Source organism: Sorex araneus, chromosome 4 (assembly GCF_027595985.1).
Source record: "Sorex araneus isolate mSorAra2 chromosome 4, mSorAra2.pri, whole genome shotgun sequence".
In the NCBI taxonomy this organism is placed as follows: Eukaryota; Metazoa; Chordata; class Mammalia; order Eulipotyphla; family Soricidae; genus Sorex; species Sorex araneus.
In genome coordinates this window covers 221,222,211-221,240,626 of record NC_073305.1, presented here as the reverse complement: position 1 = coordinate 221,240,626, position 18,416 = coordinate 221,222,211, and the positions used below count along the sequence as shown (strand labels likewise).

The window sequence follows — 18,416 nt, the reverse complement described above, 5'->3', positions numbered from 1 at the left end:
TGTTTCAGCCCGCCGTGGGGCGGTGTCCTTCTTCCCCAGGACTGCTCTGAACTTGCCCTCCCCTCCTCCTCAGAGGCCCCCACAACCCTCCTCCAAGCTGGCCCACTGGGAACGGGCAGTCTCCAGAAAGACGGCCCAGCCTCCACCCGAGGGACCAACGCCTCGCTCCTGACCAGTGAAACAGTCACTCTCAGCGCCCAGGGAGCCGGCCGGCAGTGAGCTAACGGTTCAGAAGCAGGAAGCGCTCGGCCCCTCTTGCAAGCAGAACATGCTGCCTCTCCTGAGCGCCAGCCACGCCTGTTCCAGCCAAGCTGCAGAGAGCAGCGCGCCACACAACGCCAAACGAAGGACCACATGGCAACGCTTCCAACAAACCTCGAAACTCCGCACAAATCTAAGAATTATAAATAAAACAGCCAGGCAAGATTTTTTTTCCTTTGGTGGGGACAGGGGTTGTTTGGGCCACAACTAGTTGGTGTTCAGGGGATACTCCTGGCTTTGCACTTGGGGATCACTCCTGGCAGGGTTCAGGGACCTTATGCAGTGCTAGGGTCGGACCTGGGTCAGCTTCAAGGAAGGCAAGAATCCTCCCCGCCGTACTCCAGTCTGTAACGGCCAAGCTAGAGGCCAAAGTTTACATCTAAAAATTCAGGAAATGAGGATCCTAGAACAACACCGGGCAGAGAGTGCACTGTCCCGCTCCCCACACCCACGGGCCCCCACAGGGCTGCCCGCAGTCTGCAAGTCGGCCTGTGTGGGCACCCGTGGCCCTCAGTGCAGCCGATGGCCAGGCCAGGGCAGCAGTGGGAGACACTGAGGGAGAAGGCAGGTGAGCACCTAGCGGAAGTTGGTGTTGATAACAAGCGTCCCCTCAACGGAATGATCTGAAGGGCTCCCTCCTGCTCGGGACAGCCCCCCAGCACACCTGGAGGCTGCCCCCCGACATGCAGCACCCCCCCACACCAGACAGGAAAAATGGAAGAAAACGCTGAGCACCACTCAGTGCCCTCTGCCACAGCAGACATGCGCTCCTCAGAGGCCAGACTGCTCCAGCGAGTACCGGCACAGGAAAGGAGCACAACGGGGGGAGCATGAGAGGCCCCAAGGGGCACACCCCACCCCCAACCAGCGCTGGCAGCTGTTTCAGCTTCCAGACTCAGCCCCAAACAGGGCAACCACGGCAACGACAGATGCAGGGAATGACGAAGGCCCGGTGAGAAGAAACGAACTAGCGGAAGAGCAGTCCCAAGTACTTGTGGACCCGGAGTGAGGTCCGACACTCCTGCCCTCAGGAGTCGGAGGGCCACAGAGTGTGTCATGCCAGAGCCACACTTGTCATTCCCACAGAAGGCCAGTGCCCAGAGGGCCAGAGTCTCCGGCAGCTTTACAGCACCCACTGCAAAACTTGAAAAGAAGTTTGGCCAAAACAAAGCATTTTCTGAACATCCTCCTGGCTCTCTGAGCCCTCCTAAATCGCTAATGCCCAACTATGTGCCTGGCAAGCCGGGCAGGCGCATCTCTGGTAACAGCCCATGGAAGAGGCGGCAGCTGCTGGCCTTGCCATCCACCAAGGCTACTGAGATGCAGTGACTGTGCCAGCAAGGCCTGACACGGGCACCCACACCCTCAGAGCTGGTCTTCCCATGACCAGCCTGGTCAAGGAGGATAGAGCCAGTACACGAGTTACGACTGTACCGAGATCAGCGCTGGTCTGGTCCCTGTACCACGTATGCTTCCCGCCCACACTCATCCGGCCCCGCCACCCCCAGAGTGATCCCTGAGCACAGAGCTCCTGAGCACCGCCGAGTTTAGCCAGTCCCTACACCCAAAGACAATCAGGTTAAAAGATCACTGGGGCAGGGGCCGAGAGCTAGGACAGCAGGGAGGGCGCCTGCCTCGCACACGGCCAACCCGGGTTCATTCCCCAGCATCCCATATGGTCCCCTGAGCACTTCCAGCAGTGATTCCTGAGTGCAGAGCCAGGAGTAAGCCCTGAGCATTACCGGCTATGGCCCCAAAACAAGCAAAACCAAACCAAAACAAAAAAACAACCCAACAACCAATATTCCCTATTTGGGGGTGAGAGTTCTCAGGAAGCAAGAAGAAATGTGAAACCATCTTTCAAATCAGACAGCCCAGTCCTTCCTTGGCAGACAAAAATCTTTCACTAGACCAAAACACAAGCCTTTTTGATTTCTACTCCAGCTGCAACATGGAACAGGTAGGACGGTGACAAAACCCCTCTCTGGCTCCTGTGGCACTAATGCCGAGTCAAGTGGGTGCCCCTGAGGAAAGGTAAGTGATCTGTGCAAATTCAACCCACAAAAGGAGCAGTGAGGCATCACCCTGCTTACCCACTGCCCAAAGTGAGCAGAATCAAGCTGGGATACTCCCAAGGGCCCACACCACACCCACCTCGCACACACGCACGGCCCGAGAGCCCGGGGCACCTTACCATGTTTGGCACGTTGGTGACTGAAGCATTCTTGATGTCCGTAGGGAAGGGCGGCAAACTATTGACCATGTTCTGCTTGCTGGCTAACTGAGGGTTCACTCCAGGGGCTCCCAGCTGCTGCCCTCCAGTCTGACTGAAGGGTTGTGCAAAGGGACTCGTGTTGCCAGCCATTCCCATCTGAAACAGAGAGGCCACATTAGTCAGACCAAATCAGAACTGCACCCCCGTCACCCACAAAGCCAGCTTATTTCCTAAGAAAGACCTCGTCTGGACTCAGTTTTTTTCTCAGAGTTCAGTCAGGACTATATTCATACAAAGCAACTTCCTAGACATCAGCCCCAGGAAGCCAGACTTCGGCCATCTTCCCCGCTCCAATACACGTGACGACTCGAAAACAAGACTTGCAGACTCTGACGAAGGGGAGCACCGCCTATTCACTCTGCGAGTTATTAGTTTCTTTCAGACCCACCCTCCACCCCAGATCCAAACCATTTCCACTGGTTTAAGACGCACTGTAGAAATACTGATGGTGAAATAACAGAACAACTGGGATTTGCCTCAAAATGACGTCAGGAGCCACCGGCCTACATGAAACAATGCCCGGCCTGCTGCTGCAGGCAGCAGGCACTCTTCATTTTGTTGGATAGGAGCCATACCTGGGGGTGCTCACAGGTTACTCTTGGCTCCTCACTCAGGGATCTCTCCTAGCAGTGCTCAGGGGCCATATGGGATGCTAAGGACCAAACCCGGGGTGGCCACATGCAAGGCAAGCACTCTACTCACTGAATAATCTATCACTCCAACCTCAAACAATGCGGTGTTTTGTTTTTTTTTATTCGGTAGGGTGGGGATGGTCTTGATTTTTGGACCAGACTCTGTGGTGCACTCAGCCTCCTCCTGGTTCTGTGCTCAAGAATCACTCCTGGCAGGCCCAGGGGACCATCTGTGGTGCCAGGGATCCAAGCCGGGTCAGCCCCATGCAAGGCAAGCAGCTCTTAACCAGTGGATAGGTGTTTGGTGGTGGTGGAGCCCGGACGATCTGACATGTCACTATCATACGTGTCTCAAACCTTCTATAATTAAGTCTTAAATGAAAGTAAAGGCAGCAACAAGAGGAAGGAGAGTCCCCTACTCATGTCTCATGAAGGCCCTCAATCTACACAAGTCAGGCAGAAGCAGGGAACATACAGCCTGCAGACAAGACGGAAGAAAGCCATCCTCAGCTGTCACCAGACAACAAATTCCAAAGATGGATCGGTCCAGGCTCTGGGGCTGGAGCGATAGCACAGCGGGGAGGGCGTTTGCCTTGCACGAGGCCTACTGGGGTTCGATTCCCAGCATCCTATATGGTCCCCTGAGCACCGCCAGGAGTAATTCCTGAGTGCAGAGCCAGGAGTAACCCCTGTGCATTGCCAGGTGTGACCCAAAAACAAGAACAAAAACAAAAAAAGATCGGTCCAGGCACCCAAGTCTGGGGCAGACTCAAACTCCCCTTGCTAGTGGAAGCAGAGGGCAGTCTCCTAATAAGCCACCCTGCTCCTCTCCCAAGTTCCAGCCCTGCCCAAACAGGAACCAAACTACCTCTGAGGAGACCCTGGCAGAACCAGCTTGGCCAACTGGCAGCTTTGGGCAAAAGTCTTTTACTTCCAAATTTCCAGATTTCAGAATTTCTGTTCTATAACTCTTCTCCCTCTATCAATCTGAACACTGTGGTCCCCACGTCTAGGCTAAAACTAATTTTAGCATTAAAACACCAAATAAAAGCATAAAATCCAGACGCTTAGCTCTAGGGCCAAGGAAGTGGCCCGACAGAGCAAGCGCCCGGCTAGTCTAGCAGCCTGGCACCTCCAGGTGGGGAGCCATGGAACCCAGTACCAGGGGAGGAGCCTGTCCCTGTGTCCCGACGGTCTGAGTGCTGCCTATTAAAATGGAGAAACTGTCCAACTCCACAGACTTCTTCTCGTTTACACCAGTTACTTGGTTACAACTATGTAGACCCTGCTTTATTTTCAACTCAAGTCTACCAAAATTTGGTCTAGGCCTAGAGAACCACACTGCATGGTCTTCTCAAAAGAAACTAGAACCAACAGCAGAAACGGGCAAGTACAGATGCTGGCGGGCTTTAACCAATACCCAAACAAAGTAAAGCCCCTGGAATGAGTGTTTCTGGGGTTTCATTCCGAAAGTCACACCTGTTTCATTCTTCCAAGGCACTGTCAAGCATTTAATTCCATTGTGATCTGAGAAAATAGGCATGGCTAAGTAATAGGATCTTCTAAAAGGGGGAGGGGGCAAGCTCTCCAAAAATCCAATCTAAATTAAAGAACGCCTCAAAACTCTGTAAGCTTTCTCCCAGCTTTCTCCCGAGCTGCCTATCACAGAGAACACTCGCGGATGCACCATTAGTCTCTGAGTACAAGGTATGAGCAAAGTAGGTAAGAAGGGGGGAAATCTGCTTGTGACAGATCTTGGGGTCCTCTACCCAAGGATAGAAATTAAAATTAGCTGGGGAGGTGGGGGAGGCACTGGCCAGAGAGAGATTACAGTCGGGGGACCCTTCCCTAGCACCACATGATCTGAGTCCTGCCAGGAGTGTTCCTGGAGCACAGAGGAAGGAGCAAGCCTTGAGCACCGTGGTGTGGCCCAAACACAAACACCAACAAAAGAGCTGAACAGTCAGAATGTGCCTTGGGGTTTCTTCCAGAGACACTCCAGTACTCCAAGACACTCCAAGAGAGGCCCTCTGGCCAGGTCCTCTGGGCCAGAGTCAGTCTGGGGCCAGGTGTCAGCCTTGCCCAGTCAGAGCTGCCACTCATGTATATGTTGACGTACTGAGCCTCAATCCCAGAGGCCACACTGCATCTTCTACTTAGGCACTACAGACCACTGTTGACTACCAGAGCAAACAAGCTGCTTCTCTCCACAACACTCAGGGGGGACCAGCGACCTTCTGCGACCGCTCAAGTGTACTGAAAACAAAAGACCTGGGAGGTGGTTTCTGGTTTGTCTGGGGCCTACTCCAGCCATGCAGGGATGGACCTGGAGCCCCCTGCATGCAAAGCAGGTGTGCAGCCCACTGAGCTCTCTGGCCCCAGAACTCTGAGGTTTGGAAGAAATGACCCTAAGTTTGGGGAGGTTCCCACAGTGGCAGCCAGAAAGGATGCTCCCATCAGTTGGGGACAAACTTCCCTGGGATGAAGCTGTGGACAGGGACTACCTGGCGGGATGAGGAACTGCCCCCTGGGCAAACTGGGAGACTTGACCTTGCGAGAAAAGGCTCATATCAGAGTCTCAGAGCAAAGGGGGCCCAAGAGTGCCGGAGATGAAGATACCTGCCTGAGGGGAGAGACCCCTCACACCTGTACGCTCCCCGGCCTCACATATCCCTTCCACCCAGGGGCTGTCCCGTGTACAGTCTCCTATCCAAAGACACCAGCCACTCAGGTGAGCCGTCACCCTCACAAACCCACCCTCCAAGCACCCTTCTAAAAGGCAGGCTCAGTGACGAGCAGACCCTAACTACCTACGCGCGCGGAGCGTTCAGCTGACAGGAAGCAGAAGAGGGAGCAAACAAGGACAGGCAGAAACCCCCCTCATGAGTCCCCAGTTGCTCAGGCCTGCAGGGTGCTCAAGGAGCAACAAAAGCTGGTTTGGGGGACAGGAATATGACTCTAAGGGCTGGGGCCCCGCACAGCCCTCCATGCCCTATGGGAGAGACCTCCCTCCATACCCTGTGCTGTGCTACTGGGAGGAGGGCCCAGTGGCTCTGGGTATGACCCCCCAAAACAAAAGCAAAAACAAGTGCCGAGACTGATGCGGCTTCCAACGGCAGTGCGCTTCCACCATCCCCGAAGTGGGCTTGCGCAACTGTCCTCGGCTCGCACACGGGAAGCACGCCCACAGCAGACCGGTCAGGACTGCGGGGTTCTGGTCAGTGTTCGACACTCAGCATCGGCTGAGCTGGACACGGGAGCATCTGTGGCCGGAAGGGCCTCAGAGTATCTGGGTAACAGCGAGCCCTTTGTGAGGAAGAAGAGTGGTCCAGCAGGCTTAGAATCAGCCATCAGGGAAGCTGCCTGAGACTCTCAGGATGGAGAAGCGGCTGCACGCAGGGCCCAGCCCCACTGACCGCGGCCCCAAACAGGGTGAGTGACCATGTAAAGACAAGCCCAGTGTCCAGAGCTCAGACATCAGAAACTACAGTTGGCCCAGAGGTAGCCCAACTCCCATTTTTGCTGTGTGGGTCACACCCGGCGATGCACAGGGGTTCCTCCTGGCTTTGCACTCAGGAATTACTCTTGGTGGTGCTCAGGGGACCATATGGGATGCTGGGAATCGAACCTGGTCAGCCACGTGTAAGGCAAACCCGCTATGCTATCGCTCCAGCCCCGCCAACTCCCATTTTGAAAAGTAAAACAAAGTATGCAAAATGCTACGGAACACGCCATAAGTTAAGACTTCATTGAGAGGGTCACCACAGTTGTGTGTGGAGAGTGGCCTAGTCAGGCCAGAGTGGCAGTTTGTGCAAACTCTCTGGCCCCTGAGGGCTGCCCGGAGCTAGAGGCGCAGGCGCGGCGCTGTCACCCCCGGGCTCTGTGCAGCAACCTGCTCCACTCCCAGTTCTTTCCAAAGTGTGCCGAGGCCCAATGAAGCAGTGACAGGAGGGGCTCCAGCAGGCAGCAATGAGAAGACCAGCTGCCACGACTGATGTTTCCAGAGAAACTAGACAGAAACATGTAAAAAGCAACGGTGACCAATCTTATGCATCCACTAGTCGTTACTAGTTTTTTGGTCCCCCATTGTGGGTGTCACACCTAACAATGCCGCCGAGCCTCACACCATGTGAGCCGTATCCCCCGCCCAGGAAACCCTTTTTGAGCCACACTGGCTTCGCACGGGAGGGCACTCCACGGGTGCTGGGTGCTCAGAGCCGGCCTCCCGCATGCCTCACTCCAGCTGAGACTCTGCTCCCTGAGCCCAACCCCACGTTAACCACTTTCAGAGAAAACTGTCACTGTGTGTTTGGGGGCTACTCCCAGCTCACCCTTGGCTCGGCACGCAGGGCTCATCCTGGCAGGCTGGGGGACTGGCCGGAGAGGCACGGAGGCCTGGAGAGCCCTAGCCACTGTGCTATCGATCCAACCTGAAAACTCTTGTTCTTTCTTCGGTTTGGGGGCCATGTCTGACAGTGCTCATGGTCTACTCCTGGTCCTGGGGTCACCCCCAGAGCCTCCCACAGACCTTCTGAGCTTTCCTTGGCCCCTGCTGAGTTATTTATAAATTGTCAGAGTCAATCCCAAACATTTCCAGTTCTCACTCTAGAGTGTTCTCCAGTTTTAAAAGTAACATCAAGGGGTCAGAGAGTCAGGATAGGAGTGAAGGCACAGGCTTGCATGGAGCTGACCCCACTGTGATCCCTGGCAACACGGTCACCCAACATCGCCAGACGCAGCCCCGGAAGCCCCCAAGCACTGCTGGGGTGGTCCAGATAAGCCCTGGCCCAGCAAGCCCCTCGGACGCTCACACTGAACTACTCACCTCCCAGAAAGTCACCCCCAAGACACGAACAGTACTAAGGATATTGGTTTCAGAAGACATGCAGACTCCTAAGAGCACATGATCACAATACTGCAGCAGACGCACTCGCTAGAAATTCAAGTCAAAACACAGGAGGACTTTACAAGAAAGAACACTCCCCCAGAACAAAACCGAGAGTCTGCCACTGCTCCTCAGCTGACCACGAGACAGCAACACACGCTCCATGAGGGGGCGCGCCCGCAGACCATCTTCCTTCACACACCGGCAAACAAGCCAAACCTCAGATTCACGAAGGTCTGCTTGAGGAAAAAACAAGCAATTTCGTTTTTTAACACCACGAGCAAAAAAATACCAAACAACTTAAGAGGAAGAAATATTTCTTCAGTGGCAAAAAGCAGCAGAATGAACCCAGTGTGGCCACATCATCTGTAAGAGCAGAAGCATCTCCTGGCACCCCACACTCTGGGAGAAAGCCAGGGAAAGCAGTCTCCTCGGACAGTCACGGCTGTGACTGGTGGCATCTGCTATCACCCACCCGCTCCTGGAACCCTTCCAGTACCTCAATCTGGCAAGTGAAAGGTAGGAACACACAAGTCGCGTGCACACCTGGTCACCCAAAGTCAGAGAGCGGGAACAGCACGGGAGACCCCAGGCAGATGCACAGTCCATTTCCCACCGGACTCAGCTCTTTCGAGGCCACCAATGCAGTCAGGGCAATGATCACAGGAAGACCCCACCCACGGTCCAAACACCTCCCTTCCATGAAAAAGACACACCGGAAGCTGGGTTGAAAGGATTTAACGACTCTCCTGGTATTTCACTTGGACAAAAGTGACCAGAATGCTAATTCGGAATGAGGGAAACTCCTCCAGGAAAGGGGATGGGATCACCCCTGAAGCCTCTTTAGTACTCATTCAACTGTCTAGAAACTTCTAGCAACATCAGCAACATAACACTGTTAGTACACCTTCGTAGGCCATGACAGTAACTGGGACCACTTCTCCAGGGTGGCATGAGCACTGGCTCAAAAGCAAAAGGACCAGCAGGGCCAGGGAGATAAACTGATATAACCCCAGCACATACATCCCCAGCACCCCATAAAGTCCCCGAGCACCAAGGAGTGATCCCTGAGCACAGAACCAGGAGTGAGCCCTGAGCACAGATAGGTGTGGTTCCAAAACCAACAGAAAGGCACCAGCCTTCAGTAGGAAGCTGCCATCCTGGTCCTAATCAGCTCATGACTGGGTCAAACCTCTTCCTCCGCTAAGCCCGAGCTCTCCCCAGTGGTAAAACATGCAGCTGAAGACTACCGTGCAGTGACCACTGCATCCGGGTCGGAACCTGCGGACTTTGCCCTAGCAGAGCTGGATGGCATGAAGCCGAGGCTCCGAAGGCCTGTCACTTGCACGAGGTGACAACTACTCATACTCAGCACACGGTTCAGAAGGCCTCGACCCAGCAGTGCTCTGCAGGGCTCACCTGCCCACAGACCGCGCCCTGCACTGCACCCCCCTTTCCAAGCATGCCGCAGAAGGGGCAGCGCGGCCGCCGAGGCACAGGCGTGCGTGGTGAGCGCGGGGACACCAGCTACTGCCCTTCCCATGACCGGGGAGGAGAAAACGGCTTCTTTTGAATCAAATACTCCTTTCAGGAACAGTCCAGTCCTAGAAAGCCTCTAGTGGCCAGGAAAAGTCTGGAAAGGAAAGACTGATAAAAAAAGACCAGGAGGGAAGGAAAAAAGATAAGAAAAAACTATTTTTAAAAGAATGATAAAGGGCTGGGTTGTGGCGCAGTGGTAAAGTGCCTGTCTTGCATGCAAGAAATCCATGTTCAGACCTTGCACTAAAAAGAAAAAAAGTGATAAAGACAAATTATCTTTGAATTCAGGCCCCAGCTGCACCTTGACCTAGCGGCCTGGAGGGTCACTGCCCCGAAGCCCCTGCAGGAAGGGCTCCCTGGGTCGGCCAAGAGCCACTGGCCCCTCCAGTCACTGGCCATGGATTCTGCTCTGTTCTGGATTTTGTTAGTTATCAGGAAATAACCAGCTGTGGCCCCAAAACACAAACAAGCAAAAAAAAAAAAAAGGAGAGGTCAGGGATATGGCACAAGAGGAGCACGGGAGGCCCTGAGTGAGCCCCCGAGCCCTCCCACTGGGCCTGAGCACTGACCCTTTAGGCCCGCATTAAGTGTGGTCACCTATAAAATTTTTTGTTTTGGTTCGGTTTGGGGGCCACACCAGCCGTGCTCAGGGGTTACTCCTGGCTCTGTGCTCACAAATCACTCCCGGTAGGCCTTATGGGATGCTGGGGATTGAACCTTGGTCAGCCACATGCAAACAAGTACCCATCCACTGTACTGTTGCGCCTGTCCCTAAAATTTTTTTTAAGGCACAAAATTAGAGTCTACTCTTCAACATACACAACGCACTCCACCCCCAATAAAGAGAGAAGACCAAAATATTTATTAAGGTAATTCTAAGCGTTTATAGGAGTTTTTCACTTTTGTTTGTTCATGGGTTACTTCAGCTCAGCACAGGAAGAAGGTGTTCAGGGGACCACAGGAGGCCAGGGCTCAAACCCAGGCCTCCTGCATGCAAAACATGTAATCCGTCTATTAAACTACATCTCCTGTTTTTGAATTAAAAATGTTTACTATTTATTTTTTTACAAAACATTATTTTAGCATAAGGAAAGTTTTCTAAAGTCACTCTCTTCTCAAATATTCTGAGTACCCACTAATGACAAGATGACCCACTGCTAAATCTGCAGAGCTATACTTAAAATATTCATTTAAACTGTCATCAGACACTGAATAAAACTAGGTTGATCAAACTGATTAAGACTGCCAGAGATTGCTCCTGGGTGGCAATTTAAATCAAATTCATCCTGGTTCTAACACGCCTGTAAGCTGTCACTCTGCTCTGATGTATTATACATGCGAGAGAGAAGGCTTGAAGGAGCGCCCGTTGGCCCTCCACACCTCTACCTGCAAAGAAGCTAGTAGCAGGGAAAACGAACAGACACCAGCCAACTCGGGTAGAAAAGCTAGACGCTGCTCTCACAGCTGTGCTCATTCACTTGGAAACTGCGTGGACAAGCCGGGCAGAGGCGCCCTGTTCTCCTTCCGGTTCCCACTTGAGGAAGCTCGGGGGCCACGTTGTCCCAAGCTGCTCGGTATGGGAGCTCCGGAGAGCAACAGGCAAGAGACTGAATCTTAAGGGATTTAGCAGAACGTTCAGCTTCCAGGTTTAATTGCAAAGTAGCTCCTTCAGAGCAGACCTTTCCCGGCGAGGAGACCACCCAGCAGTTATCACATCTCCCCCACTCAGCAAAGCCCACCCTCCTCCAGGCTCCCTCTCTGGGGTGCTCTGACGGTAGTATGCAAATTCACAGCCAGGAGAGGGAGTCTTGCAGTTAAGAAGCGCCTTAAGTGAAAGAGGGAGAGAGGGAATGTGCCTGCCACAGAGGCAGGTGGGGAAGGGGTGGGAGTGGCGGGAGAGATACTGGAAACAATGGGCACAGGTGGAGGGATGGATACTCGAACAGTGTATGACCAAAAACGTAATCATGCAAGTTTGTAAGCCTGTAACTGTGTCTCACGAGGGTTCATTAAAATAAAATAAAATAAAATAAAATAAAATTTTTAAAAAGCGGGCTGGAGCGATAGTACAGCAGGTAGGGCGTTTGCCTTGCACGCGGCCGACCCGGGTTCGATCCCCAGCATCCCGTATGGTCCCCTGAGCACCACCAGGAGTGATTCCTGAGTGCAGAGCCAGGAGTCAGCCCTGAGCATCGCCAGGTGTGACCCAAAAAGCCAAAAAAAAAAAAAAATTAAAAAGCAGCACCTTCCAGGGAAGCAGCCCTGGGGCAGTGCGTGGCCCATGTTCCCTGAGCACCTCCTATGTGCTCCCAGACAGCACCGCCGGCACCTGGTGTGGAGGACACAGTGACACCACAGGAACGGGAATACTCAACCGGCCTCACTACCACTGGGCATGAGAGGAGAATGAGAAGCAGAAGCCACCTCAGGAAGGGGCCCGAGGCCACGAAGCCTAGAGAAGCTGACCCCGCGGCTTCAAAGCCCATGACGCCATGCGCACAGCAGGATGAGGGCCCAGCCACCTTGGGTATAATTGATATATCTAAGGTATTAATTAGAATGAACAAGGAGATGACAAAGTGCAGAGCAAGCCGGTCATTAATGCAGTGTTATTCATCCGAGGGACGCACTGCCTCAGCATCGCTGACGGCACCGGGAGACAGAAGGAAAGCTGACACGCTCTCTGCTCTCCGCTGTGACAGAACCCAGCCACAGCGCACCTCGGGCCACTCCCACCACACACACCACAGCAGGCGGCCGCTACCCACTCAACAAGTCTCCAAGGAAAACGTGCAAGCTCCCAGGAGGAAAAAGACTCTGTGAGCTCACTTTGTGCCTCTTGATTTCATGACCCCACATTTGCCCTGTTCTGTCAGGAAAGCGTCACTCCTGACACACAGCCCACACACGCCCTGCACTCAGGGCTACTCTGACTTCCGGTTTCCAGCCCAAACGGAATAGTCGGCAGGAAAATGCAATGCAAACCACAAAGTGGTGTGAAATCATGGGGTGGCTTTCAGATCTTTTTCCAAAACAGATGGTGGAAAATCTCTACCATCATATCGAGTCTCTGAAACAAGGAGATTTTCTCCACCACTGCGAACAGGTGTGTGCCCCAACTCCACACTGCAAACAGGCTGGCACGTGCCTACCTGAACCAGTTTACAAAATCAGTAGTTGCGAGATCATGTCAGCATTTTCCAGTATTATCTATTTGTTGCCTTGTTCTAGGATTTAAAGATGACTTGCTTTCCAGTTCATTCTTCACACATTGGCAGAAAAACATGAAATGAATAATATGGCTCATTACTGGGGACATGAAGTTTCCACTTCATGACTAAGAGTCAACTCTGCAATGACATTACTCCAGACCACGCTCCGTCCTTCAGAGCCACGATTATTCTTATCCTCCATGTAACACACGCAGATGCCCACACACAACTATGACTGATGCTACCATCCGCTGACAACTGGTTACACTTTCTGAGCAGTTTTCTCTGCACCTGAAAACTCCAATCAGATGCTGCCCCATTAAAAGATCCACAAAATGGGGCCAGAGCGATAGCACAGCAGGTAAGGCGTATGCCCTCCACGCGGCCGACCCAGGTTCGATCCCCGGCATCCCATATGGTCCCCCAAGCACTGCCAGGAATAAGTCCTGAGCACAGATCCAGGAGTAACCCCTGAGCATCGCTGGGTGTGACCCCAAAAAAGCAAAAAAATTTTAAAAATAAGAAAATTTTTTAAAAATCCACAAAATATGCTTACTTCTCAATAGACAACCCCCAAAACAGGAGGGGGTTTGTATATGCTTTTAAAGTAAATCAAAGATGATAAAACATAGAGACCCCCACTGTGAGTGTGAGCCCATGTTTACTTTTAAAATTACTAAACGTGGGCATAGTATAGAAGGGAACGCATGTGAACCCAGTTGATGCCAGCACCATATATGGCGCCCTGACACTGACAGCAGTGATCCCCAAGCACAGAGTAAGCCTGAGCACCACCATGTGTGGCCCCCAAACAAAAACAACTACGTTGATGTTTAAACAGGGGCTGGGGAGATGGTTTAGTGGTCAGAACTCAGGCTTTGCATGCATGGGGACCTGAGTTTGAATCCAGCTACCGTCCCTGAAGGCCCCCTGGGCATATCTAGGCATATCCTGGTAGTCCCTGGCACCACAGGGCCCAAGCATCCCGGGCCCTACTACTACAGTGCCTGCCCTGAAAGTCACTGGCAGTGGGTCCCCTGGGTCCTGCCTGTGAAGGTGTGCCCCGCCCCACCCACAAATAAAACAAAGTGACTCAATTCTGTGTCTTGAGATCCAGTCACCTTCACTATGTGAAATCTTTGAAAGAGGCAAACTTTCACTAGTATCATGTATGCCCTCAAAAGTCTGCGAAAGCAAATACTGTAATACAAGGAAATAAAATCGTAACTACTAGGGCTGGAGAGAGTACAGCGGGTAGGGTGCTTGTCATGCAGGAGGCTGACCTGGGTTCAGTCTCTGAGAGTAGAGCCAGGAGGAAGCCCTGAGCACTGCTACGTGTGGTCCACCCCTCAAAAAAATCATAATGACTAGATTAAAATAATAATAATAATAATGACTAGTTAAGATGATTCAAATTTCTGTCAACTTCAATAAAGTTTCAGAAAAGGAAAGTATGTCAATTTAGATTCTGAATTCACTAAATTTGATTTACAATTATTTTAAAAGGAAAATGAATACACAGATTTAGATTTCTAATCTGCTAAATTTGATTTCCAAATATTTAAAAACTATGGGCTGAAAAGAACAAAAGCCACCGGGGTTGGTGCAGATGTGGGGAGAAAGGGACTCTCCTTCACTGCTGTTGGGAATGCCAGCTGGCTCAGCCCTTTTGGAAAACAGTATGGACAATTCTCAAAAAATTAGAAATTGAGCTCCGATTTGACCCAGCAATACCACTTCTGAGAATATATCCCGGAGAGGCAAAAAGGTATAGGAGAAGTGACATCTGCATTTGTATGTTCATTTCAACACTGTTTACAATAGCCAAAATCTGGAAAAAACCAGAGTGCCCAAAAACAGGTAACTGGTTAAAGAAACTTTGGTACATCTACACAATGGAATACTATGCAGCTGTTAGAAAAGATGAAGTCATGAAATCTGCATATAAGTGGATCAACATGGAAAGTATCCTATTAAGTGAAATGAGTCAGAAAGAGAGAGATAGACATAGAAAGATCGCACTCATCTGTGGAATATAAAGTAACAGAATGGGAGACTAACACCCAAGAGTTGTAGAGATAAGGACCAAGAGGTCTGCTTCCCAGCTTGGACACCAGCCTCACATGCTGGGGGAAAAGGCAGCTGATATAGAGAAGGGAACATCAAGTAAAGAATGTTGGGAGGACCCATTTGGGCTGGAAGATGTGTGCCAAAAGTAGACTATAGACCAAACACGATGGCCACTCAATCTCTCTATTGCAAACTACAACACCCAAAAGGAGAGAGAACAAAAGGGAATGCCCTGCCGCAGAAGTGGGGTGGAGTGGTGGGGGATGGGTGGGATATTGGGAACATTGGTGGAGGAGAATGGGCACTGGTGGAGTGATGGTAAATGACCATTGTAGGACTGAAATGCAAACACGGAAATTCGTAAGTTTGTAACTACTGTACCTCAAGGTGACCCACTAACAAAAATATTAAAAAATAAAACCAACTATGGGGCTGGAGTGATAGCACAGCAGGGTAGAACGTTGGCCTTGCACTCAGCGACCTGGGTTTGATTTCCAGCATCCCATACGGTCCCCCAAGGTGAGTAACTCCTAAGTGCACGAGCCAGGAGTAACCCCTGAGCATCGCTGGGTGTGTCCGAAAAAGGAAAAAAAAAATTAAAAACTTAAAAAAAGAGACAGGTGTTAGAAACTTGTATGGCTGAAACCCAATCACAAACAACTTTGTAACTGTGTATCTCACAGTGTCTGAACTAAAAAAATAAAGAGAGCTGTATAAATTATTTTTTAAAAAAATTTTTAAACATGGACAAGTAGACTGTAGAGAAGGCACAGTGGCTAGATGCAGACAGCCCTGATTCAATCCCTCACACCACATACAATCCCCAAGCACATCTGGAGTGATTCCTGAGCACAGAACCAGAACCACACCACTGGGTGTAGCCCAGTGTTTTAAAAGAGATTGAGATCCAAATCCCAGTTAAGATTCCCAGCATAGGTGTATTTTTAGAAAGGTATAAAGAAAAAAATCCTTTTGTAGGATGGAAGCTACTCCTGTGAAATGAAGACTTACTTCCTAAGTTAACCATTCTTTGCATGTTTGCAGAGGAAACCTGAGCCATAAACCATCCTGTTCTACTCCAAAGTGGTGCAGTAGGAAAAATTACAGACTTTGGGTAAGACACAGAAAGATTCCAAGTTAAAGTCTGCCAAGACGGTGGACAGCACTCGGCCAGCTCAAGTCTACTCCTGAAGCTGGGGAAAGCAGTCATACAACACCCGGCCCCCAGGATGAGAACCTATACCTTGGGAAGATCCTGAAGGACCCCTGAGTCACGAAACGGAAGGAATCATGGCCCAAATCTAGCCAATGACTGCGCAGGCCAAACCTGGCGAACAGTTCCTAAACTGCAGGAGCTGGTGGAAAAGCCCCCAACAGTAATGCAATCAGCAGAAGCTTCAGCTGGAACCTGGGTGAACACTGAGCCAGCAGCTGGGTTAAAATAAGCTGACTTCTGAGTTTCAAGCTTTTAACAGACTCTGGGAGGGGGAGGCCACTCCCAGTGGACAATAAAAGACGGAGCCCCACTAGCAACAGAACATGTCTGACAAGAGAGATACCTGTGCTGAGTTTGACCCTGGTGACCTCTGAGCATCACAGATATTCCTGGGAATGCCATATAGGATACCAGGCCACGCACGCGTCCTACCCCTGAACTATCCACTTCTCTGGTCCATGATTTCCTACTCTGAACATAAAGCCTAGAAGGTAACAGATACTTTCTAAGCACTAATCATAAGGAAGCAGGAGGAGCTATATGAATGACAAAAAGTGATCAAGACAAAGACTATGAAGAGAAATAGGACCTTTTAGAATGACAAGTTCTATATTTGGAAAACATACTAATCCAAATGTATATTCACCTAGTAAAAGGGCTTCAACTGCATAAAATAAGTAGACCATTTTGATTAGTGGGGAAACAGATAAATATCCAATTATAGCTGGATGTTAATATTCTCTCAACTAATGGAAGGGACAAAATCAATAAGGATACAGCTAATCTGAACAACCAGCTTATTCTGACACTTACAAAACATTGCACCCTACCACTAACTGTAGGATACAGGCTTTTTTCAAGTGAGGGCCTGTGTAATCAATAAAAACACAATGTTATCCGGCATAGGCCAACCATTCAAAGGACAAAACTCAGGTAAAGTCATATTCTGACTACAATGTAATTAGAAATCAACTAACCAAATACTAAGTTTTATTACTTAGTATTACAAAAAAAAAATCTTATTTAGCAGTATCATCTTGATAAAAGTGAGTTAAAGAAATGAAAACTAAAATACAACCCTCTTTTGGGAACTCTGAGTACAGCTCGGTAGCAGGTGTTCCGTCCCCCAGCCAGCCGGGCCCTCAGGCACCTGGGTTAGCGTGTGAGCTCTGGGCAGGATGACCAAGCCAAGTGTGGCGGGCATTGTGGCTTCAGGAGGGAAGAAGAGGAAAGGGAAAAAAATCAAGATACTTTGAATCAAATGATTTTTTAAAAAGCAGAATTTATGCAACACTGTATATACAGAACACACTTAAGGAAAAATGTATTGTTCAACTGTTAATACTGGCAAAATCCAAACAAACTAGAAAAAGCAAAGAAACCCCAATATAAATAGAAGAAAACAACAATCAATGACATAAAGCTACAAAAGAGAATGAACCCATTAAGAAGGCAAGGAAGACAAGTAAAGGCAGACAGTGGTCGAGGGCAGAGATCTGAGAGGCCAGAAGCATGGACTGTAGTCATTTACCTAACCCAAAAATCCCAAACCCAGAAACAACACTTAGACTCTTTAGGTACCTTTCCAAACTGCACTGGCAGTGGTTTTAGAAGGTTCACATAGAGAACCCCCTTGTCTGACACGGGAACAAATCCAGTCTGCAGGGACAGAGGTACGCACCATAAACCTGCTCATTCTGGTTCCCTCTATTTGTAGATATAATTATATTTAAATGCAGGAATATTGAAATCTCTGAATTAAAAATGAAAAGAAATGTCAACTCAATCCTCTAACATATTAGATGAAAAAAAATGTTTTTCTTTTTTGGGTCATACCTGGCAATGCACAGGAGTGTTACTCCTGACTCTGCACTCAAGAATTACTCCTGGTGGTACTCAGGGGAGCATATGGAGAGCTGGGAATCGAATGCCGATTGGCCGCATGCAAGGCAAACACCATACCCTCTGTGCTATCGCTCCAGCCCCGAGATAAAATTTTTTAAAAATATTCTAGTAGATACTCATGAAACGTACAAGTGTCTAAGACTCCCCTGAGAATGGCCTATTCAAGCAGTAAAATAGCCTGATTTAGGTAAAAAGAAAAGGAAAATGGACAGGTCCAGAGTTGCCTGAAAGTATCTATAAGGCTGCCAACGCCCTCTCTAGACTGTCCGAGGAGGCAAGAGCGCAAACACTTTCCGAATCAGACCGAGGGGTGAAGGGAAGCTCTAGGGGCAGGAATCCCCAGCACTGCCAGCCGCGCCTCCCGGGGACTGAGAGGGGACTCCGGTCACGAAAGGAACTCTGGGAAAACATTATCAACATC

At 50.4% G+C, this 18,416-nt stretch overlaps 1 protein-coding gene across 3 annotated transcripts in view; it reads right to left on the bottom strand.

Annotated features, from left to right (window-relative positions):
- Positions 1 to 18,416, bottom strand: part of CREBBP (CREB binding protein) — a 109,016-nt gene that overhangs the window by 54,245 nt on the left and 36,355 nt on the right. For all 3 annotated transcript variants that reach the window (XM_055137271.1, XM_055137269.1, XM_055137270.1), the window contains exon 3: positions 2,456 to 2,632. In XM_055137271.1, the coding sequence (XP_054993246.1) occupies positions 2,456 to 2,632 (177 nt within the window). The remainder of the gene's footprint in view (positions 1 to 2,455; positions 2,633 to 18,416) is intronic.